At 43.3% G+C, this 10,927-nt stretch overlaps 1 protein-coding gene across 1 annotated transcript; it reads left to right on the forward strand.

Moving 5' to 3' along the window:
* The first annotated feature begins 863 nt into the window (after nucleotides 1-863).
* Nucleotides 864-9,884, forward strand: LOC311251595 (FERM domain-containing protein 7). Its single transcript, XM_084344081.1, has 11 exons — nucleotides 864-1,077; nucleotides 5,429-5,533; nucleotides 5,613-5,655; nucleotides 5,739-5,817; nucleotides 5,922-6,019; nucleotides 6,438-6,552; nucleotides 6,633-6,780; nucleotides 7,166-7,425; nucleotides 7,588-7,656; nucleotides 7,788-7,863; nucleotides 7,987-9,884. Exons 1-11 carry the CDS (start codon nucleotides 943-945, stop codon nucleotides 9,196-9,198), a joined length of 2,340 nt encoding a protein of 779 aa, XP_084200207.1. The 5' UTR covers nucleotides 864-942; the 3' UTR covers nucleotides 9,199-9,884.
* Nucleotides 9,885-10,927: the final 1,043 nt, after the last annotated feature.

Consider the following 10,927-nt stretch of genomic DNA (forward strand, 5'->3'; position numbering starts at 1 on the left):
AGTATCACTAGCATAATAGAGTATAACATAGCAAGCATATTACAGCATAGCATAACATAGTATAGTTAGCATAGTATAGTATAGCACAGCTAGCATAGTGTAGTATTGTATAGCATAGTATAGTATAGTATCGCTAGCAAAGTAGAGTATAACATAGAGAGCGTACTATAGCATAGCATGACATAGCACAGCTAGCATAGTATAATATACTATAGCATAGCATGGCTAGTACAGTATAGCATAACATAGTATAGCTAGCATAGTATAGGTAGCATAGCATAGTATATCATAATACAACAGAGGTGGAAAGTAATAAACTACATTCACACAAGCAGAGTACAATGTTGAGGTATTTTTACTTCAGTATTTGGATGCTATGCTAACTAATACTTTTTACTCGATTACTTTTCTCTACAGCTTTAGTTACTGGGTTACAATATCACTGCCCACCAGATTATACAGTAGTGTATGAAGTAGCTAATTGAGTTAAAGTAACATCACAGTGTGTACCTGAAGTATCAGAAGTAAAAGTACTCATGTATTTATCTACTGATGCCTTAAAATAAAGCATCACTCTAACAGATGTTTTATTCTACTGTTAGAAGTTGTTAAATAATAAAGTAAAGTACTTTTACTTTGATACTGAAGTACGTGTGTGTGTGTGTGTGTGTGTGTGTGTGTGTGTGTGTGTGTATACAGTATGTGACAGAGGCTCAGTGCTCAGTGTGTGGAAACAACGTCACTCTGCCAGAGAGAGAGCGCGCGCTCCACGAGCCCCGGTGGAGGAGAGGCTCGTGATGATGATGATGATGATGATGATGGTGGTGCCGGTGGTGCTGGTGAGGAGCGCGTGAAGCCGCGGTGCTGCTGCTCAGCTGGATTAGCAGTGAGGATGGAGACATGACGGATGACCGCCGCTCCTCCTGAGACAGACGCGGACCGATGGGGGACCATCACCGGAGGACCAGGACACTCGGGAGCCTCAGCCTCTCCTCCAAGTCCCGGGTCTCCAAGGAGACCAAGCTCCGGCTGCGCGTCATCTTCCTGGACGACAGCGAGCGCACGTTCGAGGTGGAGGTGAGTTCATGATCCTCTGAAGCTCAGTGAAAAACACTTTGTCGGACTTTTATCTGCACGTGCTGCGTCCGGAGTCTGTGGAGGTTTAATGACATGATGCTCATTATTCAGCACTGAGAGGCTGATCGGTCTGTTTAGAGATATTATCCACATTCACTGTCTGGTTTAGGTCCTTTTACTGCTCTGTGTGCTATTTCTGTTTCTCAAAGAAAGAAAGAAAGAAAGAAAGAAATAGAGGAAGGAAGGAAGGAGGGAAGAGTGAGAGTGAGTGAGTGAGTGAGTGAGTGAGATAGGGAGGGAGGGAAGGAGGAAGGAAGGAAGGAAGGAAGGAAGAGTGAGTGAGTGAGTGAGTGAATGAGTGAGTGAGTGAGTGAGTGAGATAGAGAGAGAGAGAAAGAGGAAGGAAGAGAGGGGGGTGAGGGAGGAGGAAGTGGTTGAGTCTGTACGTTGTAACCTCAAGTGTTTGACAACTAACAGATGTGAGAACTTCTTCTACTGAAGAACACAACAAGTCTGTAACTCACAGTTTAACAACAACAACAACAACAACAACAACAACAACAAACATGTTGAGTGACTGAAGTTATGAAGTTACTGAAGTCCAAAATGTGTTTTATATTTAAATATTTAAAATTGATGTTTTGTGGAGAAGCTTTTTCCCACGTGCTCTCAGTCGGTCGACACCATCCATCCATCAGGTGACGTCACCACTTCCTGTAGTGTCACCTCCCACACTGCTGCTGTTTCTCCTGAACGATCAGAGACAGAAGACACCAGGAAGACCAGAAGACTGTAGCTTCTTCACTTCACCACTTTGACACAAGTGACTAACTCCAGCGTCTGCAACAAAACTGTCTGCTGCTTTCATCCAGTCCAACATCTGTACCTCTTTATCTTCATCTCTTTCCAGTGAAGACAAACAAAGACGAGAAGACGCCCGGGACACAAACATCCAACTTCCAGAGCTGTTAACGCTCATAATTTATCTTCCAGGTTTAATTGGAAGAACTTTCTCTGGAGCAGATTAAAAAATAAACAGTGTTCTGGTTGAATACACAAATAATATTTTACTACTGTATTAAAAAAACTACAGTTGTAAGCAGATGTTTGTCAGGTGTGAAACATCTGGATGTGAAGCTCTCTGCTGTCTATGAACAGTCATGTGTTTCTCCACAACATCAGAGCGACGGGCCGCGTTTTCCGACATTGGTGACGCCGCCTGCGAGGCAGTAACGCAATCTAAAAGGAGACCTCCGCTGTGTGTGTGTGTGTGTGTGTGTGTGTGTGTGCGTGTGGCTCGCAGTATTGTGTTAGCAAAGTAGCTCCATTTTCCACGCCCATGCTCTCTCTCTGTCGGCTTCCCAGCGGCCTCCGGGACATTAGTAGCATCTTTACAAGAGGGGGAGGAGGAGGAGGAGGAGGAGGAGGAGGAGGAGATGAAGGAAGGAACGATAAAAGAGAGAAAGAAAAAGGATGAATGGACGGAGGGATGGATGAAGGCTAAAATAAACTCTAACCACCCTGTGATAAATATAGTGTATCTGAAAAACAGGGAGGAAATAACTGTGACAGAACAAAAACACAGTCGGATCATAAAAATAGGTTTTGCGTCTGTGTGTGTGTGTGTGTGTGTGTCTGTGTGTGTGTGTCCCTGATCTTCGAGCCTTCAAGGCAAAACCCCAATTAATGATCAGACGGGATGTGGAGGATGGATGGATGCAGGACTGACAGACAGACACAGAGTAGATGAGGGGAAATAAAATGTACACTCAGACTGTTTGAAGCTAGAAAGGTGGCAGGGTCCGCCACATATAAACAAAGTAAAACAGTATGAGATTGTGTTGCCAGTTTGTTAATTCAGTTTATTCAGTCAGTCAATGAATATTTCTCTTCTCAATACCATTTCTTCCCAAAATCTACAGACTGCTCCTTTAAACTGAAAACATTTTACCCCACTGAACACAGAATTACAAATGTCCTACTTTGGCACCACTACAACCTCTTCACCAGAATAAATAGTGGCATCTCTGCAAACCACAGACATGTTTAACTTAACTCATCTCTACGTTTCAGTCTTGTACTGTACGCCGACGACACTGTGCTGAGCGTTGGGTTAGATTTAGTCACACAAAAACACTTTAGGTTTAAGAAAAAATTGTGTTTGGATTTCAGTTTTGTCGCAATGAACACGGCTGCAAAACATCACGACGTCTCGCTGTTTTAGTTGAAGTAGTTGAGGTAGTCTCTGGTTTGGCAGCAGTCAATATTAGGGAAGAGGAGAGCAGGAGGAAGGTTTTCTTTTTTCAACACGCACTTCAAGAAATAAGTCAAAATGTCCATCACCTGCTATAGTTCAGCTTGCCGCCTCTTTTTCCTTCAGAACTGATGCAGTTTTCGGCACAAAGTCCTAAAACTGACAAGATAAATAATAACTGAAGTCCAGTTTCACCAGTTCATCTACACAAGGCTTTTTGTATTGTTTGATGTCGTCTCAAAGGGTCGACTTTAATCTCGACATTTCAGCGTTTTCTTGGGTTAGGGTTAGGTAGATAATGAAAAAAAAAACACTTCCTCCTTAATACAGTCACAGGTATCCAAGTTACCCTGATGTTCGGCAAAGCTTCGGCATTGTGGGGTCCATAACTTAAATGGTGATAAGGTTATTTAATTATGTGGCTTTTCTAGACTCTCCAAATGTTACATCACCGAATTATGACAATAAAACGAGTCATTTATCAGTCAGTCAGTTATCAGACTTCGTGCTGCTCCCTCTGTTGTGTGCAACCCCTATAGCCCTGCTTAAAACATAACAGTGTTAAAAAATGTAAAAGAAAAATGCTAATGCTAGTCCAAATATGGTCACTCCTGCTAAAAAAAAAACAGGTGTGGCGACGCCATGATGCCAGTAACCAATGAGTGACGCGACGGTGGGTTTACACTTGGTTGTACGTACTTATCTTCCTATTAGACATTTGTTATATTTTATCTCCATCCTGCACATTGGACACTAAAGTTACATTCCACTCAATTTCGCTCTATTGAAGCCGACTGTCTGTTGCTCTGGAGGCGACCATTTGTTTCCAGTAATCATCGGTTAGGCCTGTGTTCTCTTTATAATCGGTTACAGCTGCTCCGTCCCTCCTCTTCCTCCTGCTCTCTCTCTCTCTCTCTCTCTCTCTCTCTCTTTCTCATGACAAGTTAATGAGGGACGCCCAGTGACCCCCCGACAGGCTGCTAAACACCGGCTAGCCGACAGCAAACACTAAAAAAAAAACCTTGTGTCGCTGCAGTAAGAGAACAAAGCACAAACAGCATGGTGGTAATTACAGGGGTGAGAGAGGAAGGAGAGGAATGGAGAGATTAAAGAAAGGAAGAGAAGAGAGAGGAGATGTAAAGGATGAAGACAGATTATTGTGTCCACATCCCTCCTACATTTTATCGGACTGAAACTGGCATCGTTTTGACTTCGTACTGAATCAAACGCCGAACATGACAGAGGCCCACAGCTGAGGACATCACGCTGACATGACGGTGAACTGATCAAACGAAAATAACCCCACTGACAAAAAAGTGTCAATACCTGTTTTTTCTGTAGGTCCAGGGTTGAAAATTAATCTCCATCATGTTGACTAAGTTTATAATTAAGTCTGCAATATTTCAAATTTTGTTGTTAGAGATAAAGTTGTTGTTTATTACAGATAATTTGGTGTTAATACTGATGAATAATGAGAAATTGAAGCTCAGTAACAGGAAAAATCCTGTGTAGGTATCTAAAATACAGTGTTTTCATTAGTTTGTCCAACGGAGAGCATGTCCAAGTTTACTTTGCACCAGTAAAACGTCTCACTCAGCACATTTTTTGTTCACAAAACAAATGACTACAGCCTCGTTAGTGGCTCTGTGAGGCTTCAATCCTAGGCTGCATGATGTGCTAAATCAAAGTGGAGTTCTTTGTTGACAGATTCATGATTAGCGTGAATGATAATTTTGCGCTGAAAAAATATTAAAATCATGACGATGTGACCAAACAAACAAACATCCTGCACATTGAGATCTTTGCAGACGTGTAGCACAGGACGTCTCTGCAGCACAACAGTGTACGAGAAGGCTGGAGGGTTTAGTGGTCGTTCACACTGAACCTCCACTTCATATGACCTGTAACACTGAATTATACAAACTCTCATTATGCAAAGCTCTTGAGAACTAAGTTACAGAGAAATTGATCTGCACCGTGTAGTCTGAGGTTCCCCTGAGTGTTTCTGGACTTCGGTTTTTAAGAAGGTCTCGATTAAAAAATCCAATTATCCCTCCTCACTCTTTTCTCTCTCCTCCACTTTAATTCTTCTTCCAGCAAAAGGTTTTAGGAGGCGACTTCTTCAACAAAGTGTGTGGTCACCTCAAACTGCTGGAGAAGGAGTACTTCGGACTGGAGTTCAGACACCACAACGGCAACTACGTGAGAACATCGAACACAAACACACAACCACAGAATATTTTGTGTTTCTTTGTCTTAAAGCATGTTTTCTGTTTTGCAGGTGTGGTTGGAGCTGCTGAAGCCGCTCGCCAAGCAGATTAAATGTAAGTCGCAGAAAAAACATTGTGGAGTTGTACCTCCATACTTCTGTATCGGTAATATTTACTTTCTGTTTCTTCTCTGTCAGACACCAACGACCTCTTCTTCAGGTTTATAGTCAAATTCTTTCCACCAGATCCTGGACAACTTAAAAGAGGCCTCACCAGGTAACACTGTTCATTATAATAATAATAAATAATAATAAATCTTTGGATGTTTGTCAGATCTTGATCAATGAATTGTGTGTGTGTGTGTGTGTGTGTGTGTGTAGGTATCTGTTTGCCTTACAGATAAAGCAGGACTTGTCTAACGGCAGTCTGACCTGTCATGACAACAGCGCCGCCCTGCTGGTCTCTCACATACTGCAGTGTAAGTCAAGATATTCATGAAAAGTACTGTACTTTTTACTTTTTCATGTAGTGTATGTACTTTTAAGTACAAATTTGACGTGGTGGTACTTGACTATTTCAATTTTATGCAACTTCATTATACTACACAACATATCAGAGGCAAATATTGTACTTTTTACTTCACTAAATTTGCCTGACATTAGTTGATTCTTATATACTTTCTACTCATTTTCAAGACAGCCTGTTACATTAGGCTAAATGCACATTAGGGGAATTATTGATTATTTACATTGCTTTCCAGTAGAAAAGTCCTTCAGAGGGATACATTTCAGAGCCTGTACTCTTAAATAAATACTGGAGTAAATAATGTGTATACTCCTGCCACCTCTGGGTTTACAGACACTTTATTATGTATATTTGATGTATGTGTGTTGCAGCAGAGCTAGGGGACTACGATGACGAGCTGGACTGTCAACATTTAGAGATGAAGCAGTACGTCCCCAACCAGGAATATTTAGATCACAAGATCATCAAGTTTCACAAGAAACACAGGTAAGTTCTTCACCCTGAACACAGCCACCACAAGGGAGTAAACACATTGCAGAGGACTCAGTCCTTGTCTCTCTTTGTAGAGGTGTGTCTCCAGCAGCCTCCGACATCCACCTGCTGGAGGTGGCGAGGAAGCTGGACATGTACGGCATCAGGCCACACCCCGCCAACGACGGGGAGGGAATGAGGATCAACCTGGCTGTCACACACTCTGGAGTACTGGTCTTTCAGGTATGTGGTTCATGGTTTCTGTCCATAAATCTGGGAGCCACCAGGGCTTTTTGACATGCCTCTACTCAGCCAGCAGGGGGCAGCTTGGCTCTAGGGATGGCTTGGCAGCTTGGCTCTAGGGATGGCAGCGTTATTTAGTTTTTTGGAAAATACCTTAACAAATATTGGTTAAATTGGAATGAAATTCGGTACAGCCATTCAAGGTATCCAGAGGATGAATCCTGAAGACTTTGGTGATCCCTACACTATCTAGTGCCACCAACAGGTCAAATTTTCCATCAAAGTAAATCTAAAACTAACAAAATTCATGTTGGAAATATTCAGAGGCTAGCATAGATGCTACACCCTACACATCAGCATGAATCTATTTCTTCTCTTTCTCAAGGGAAATACCAAAATCAACACATTCAGCTGGGCGAAGATCCGAAAGCTGAGCTTCAAACGCAAACATTTCCTCATCAAACTGCACGACAAAGTTGGACCTTCGTGTAAGGACACGCTGGAGTTCTCCATGGCCAGTCGAGATGTGTGCAAGTCCTTCTGGAAGAACTGCGTAGAGTACCACGCCTTCTTCAGACTGGCAGAGGAACCCAAGACAATACACAAAACACTGCTGTCCAGTAAAGGCTCCAGCTTTAGATACAGGTAAAATACTAGGGACAGGAATCTCTGTTGTAGGATACAGGACAATCTTTCATGCGGATTCTTGTTGTATGCAGATGTTGCTCTAAGTCAATGCTGTATTCTTGAATGATGATTATGAAGACTATCTAATGTTTTTATTTAATGTATTATTCTGTGTGACAGTGGGCGGACGCAGAAACAGCTGCTCGAGTGTATGGGATCAGGGGAGAAGAAGCCTTCGCACTTTGAGAGGTGAGAATACATTTAAAAAGCAGGTTATATCGGACCGCCTGGCCCAAGAATATGTAGGTAGTGATGCAGACAGAGTTAATATCTTATCATCTGTATCATCTTTTCTTTTTGTTTTCTTACTCTTCATCCAGGACCTACTGTCAGTCAGACTTTGATCCCAGACAGTGCCGATCTTCTCCTGATCTCCTTACGGACGTCTCCAAACAAGTAAGAAAAAATATCAGTGTTCAAACCATTAATGTAAAGTAAAACCACATTCGCTCAACAGCTAAGAATTTGAATTTGAATATTTTTGAGTTTTGGACTGTTGTCTAATCTTTGTCTCCTCAGGTGTACGAGCACTCCCACCCGTTCCCTCAGCCAAGTCACGTCATGGCGGTCCATAGTCAGGACGAGTTGGACCCACATCACCGAGTCATGGACGTCATGGACATCGATGGAGGAGGGGCTAAACGCAGTCAATCATACATTGAGGTCACCCAGAGGAACCGCCCTCTCTCCCATGTCACCCCGTTATCTCCGTCTCTGCACCAGTTCCCCCCCTCACCCAAGATGAGGTCCGCCTCCACATCTGTGATGGAGGACATGAGGGGGGCACGGACTGGGGCTCAGCGCCAAGCCCAGAGGCTAGCCGGAGTTTATGGCAACCGGTCACGGCGTCGGCCTAATCCCCAGCCACACCCAGATGCAGCTCAGCAGTTGGTTCTTCTCTACCCAAATAGTCCTGCCTACCAGTATCACCCAATCCTCCCATCATTCCCATTTGCGGGTTCCTCACCTCTCACCCGACACCCCTACTTGACGGACTACGTCACTGTTTCCTCATTGGAGCGTTTCCCACAAGCAAGGAGACGGGATTATGTGACAATGGATGGCCTATCGCGGCCGCCTTTCTATCCACTTGGCCATGATTCCCCGTCACTCTCGCCAATCAGGAGGAACCTCCGTCCCTCCGGCTCAGGCGGGCTGGGACTGGCGAGGGTTTATCATCCAGGAAGCAACGGAGCAAGACTCTTGGGCGTTGGACATACGGAGGCTGGGCATTACAGCGATGACTCCAATTTCCTCCCTGGGCTGCCTCGCCGTGTGGCGAGTCAACCAGACGTCAAGTTTCACCTCTCAAGGAGTTCTAACCCCGCCTTTAACCCTGCCTCTGAGTTCCGGCCTCTTGGTTACTACCCTCACTTGACTCGCCCCTCCAGACCCACCTACCTCCCACTAAACTCCTCCCCTGTACCTGAACGACCCACCTCGCTATGCATGATTGGAGGTGCAACAGGAAGCTACAGTGATTCGGACCCAGAGGTTTTCTATCCATATTACTGCCCACCACACTCGCTGGGGAAGGTGGCACGGCCCCCTGGACTTGCCAGGATGAGGTTTTCGTCTGGGAGCCTCCAACTGGATGAGGAGGAAGAGGAGGAGGAGGAGGATGGAGCAGTGAAAGCAAAAGGGGAGTTTAGGGGTGAAGTCGAGAAGAAAGAAAAGACAGAAGGGGCTGAGGCAAAAGGTGCTGCAAAGATCACTGAAGTCACGCTGTAGATAGACACGAAAACATTTAACTCATGGAAACAAGTGCAAAGGTTCATGATATGATCACACTCAAAACTGTCAGGATGGTTTTAAAAACATCCACCACAGACTGTAGATAAAACAAGACTTTTAATTAATAATAATGGCTTCATACGTTACAAGAAGTGTTCTGTTTTTCCGGTGTACTGGCAGATGAAATGTACTGTCATTGCCTTGTTATAGCGAAAACCTCAACTTCTTTAGTTGCCACATTATGGGTACAAGCTAGTAAATTTGAAAGATTATTAATACCTGGAAAATTACATCAGTGTACCTCTAGTAGCAGAGCGTCAAAGGTCAATCAAGCTGCACTAGCCTCAGCTGTAGTAATTGTTGCTAAGCCAAGGAGAAAGCAATTTTACGACATTATTAGCTTGACTCTGGGTTCTAAAGCTGTTTGTCCAGCGTTATTATGGATCTTGCTGGTTTTCTAGCAAGACTGACCCTACTCTGCCTCTAAGTGGCTCGCCTCTAACGTTTTTGTATGATAAAAGCATCGACAGCGTTGTGGTCCTGGTACTCTGTGCTAAATACATCCAATGCGAGAGGAGCAGCAGAAGACCGGAGAGGTCGGTGTGTTTACTTGGGAAACTACAGGTCATAAACTAACATATCAGACTGCAATAAAAACCACATTACACTACGAGTTAACAGTACGAGTGAGGCGTGGATAATGCAACCAATGAAGGCAACAAATCAGAGGTGATGTCTTGCAAGAAACCTGCAGGATACAGAATAACGTATCCATAAAAATTAGGTGTAAACATGTCCTAATTTTCTTCTTCTTCTTCTGCCTTGTGAAGAGCCGGCAGAAATGTACATGTAAAGTGTCTTGCAGCCTTCTGTAAGCCAAGCCAAGAATAACTACAGTTTATTACAACTTTCATCACATTTTCATATCTGTCAATTGTTTTGATTGGTTATGTTTTAATTGTACTAGGAGGCGGTTATATATTGAAACGATTTTAAATCAAGAACAGGTAGGCCACTACATTAGCTGTCTTGAGTCCTATGAACTGTGACATGTATAGAGTGCTGCAGGGATGACATATTTTTGCAGGCTTGTAGGCTTTATAGTCTGCTGTCTTGAATCATGACTGTCCCATAAACTAGTAACTGCACTCCATGTGCCCCTGTTGTTAGCAAGCTAACTCTGGCGATGTCAAAGTGAATTTAACAGTCACATTTATGAGGACAAGACTGAAAAATACTCTTCAGACTGACCTGCGCTTTTGATTTTGTTCATGAGGCGAGAACGTGTGGATTTTGTTCACCATGTAGCCACGTAGCTAACATTAGCTAGCAGATATGAGGCTTGTCGTCTTGTTGGAGCACAAACAGCAGGAGAAGGTGAATAATATTTGGACTTTTCTGCTCTATTTGTGCTGAAACTGTTCATTAAAGCGGATGTTTGTGCTCTACTTCATCGAAGAATCTGACAGTTCATAGCTGTATGGGACATGTATTAGTTTTTTACGATATACATAACAGCCTTGAGCTTTTTGCTCAACTGATGTTCACGTTAAGTCTTTAAAATGTTGATGTTTCAATGTTTTCATTTTGCAGAAACAGCTAAAATAAAAATCTTTAATCGATCCCAAGCGTGGGATCTCAAACACAGCAACTTCACTAAAAACAGGAGATAAGGGGCAAGAAAGAAAATTGTCAAGACATTAATACAAGGTCTTGAGTGTTTTGT

The sequence above is a fragment of the Pagrus pagrus genome (assembly GCF_965226575.1).
Source record: "Pagrus pagrus genome assembly, chromosome: 22".
Taxonomy (NCBI): Eukaryota; Metazoa; Chordata; class Actinopteri; order Spariformes; family Sparidae; genus Pagrus; species Pagrus pagrus.

What these genes read in the sequence shown, in the direction of transcription:
- LOC311251595 (XM_084344081.1), top strand. Translation starts at nt 943, where the DNA reads ATGGGGGACCATCACCGGAGGACCAGGACACTCGGGAGCCTCAGCCTC. An exon ending in GCTCGCCAAGCAGATTAAAT is followed by an intron (nt 5,656 to 5,738) that starts GTAAGTCGCAGA and finishes CTTCTCTGTCAG; the next exon opens with ACACCAACGACCTCTTCTTC. An exon ending in CTTAAAAGAGGCCTCACCAG is followed by an intron (nt 5,818 to 5,921) that starts GTAACACTGTTC and finishes GTGTGTGTGTAG; the next exon opens with GTATCTGTTTGCCTTACAGA.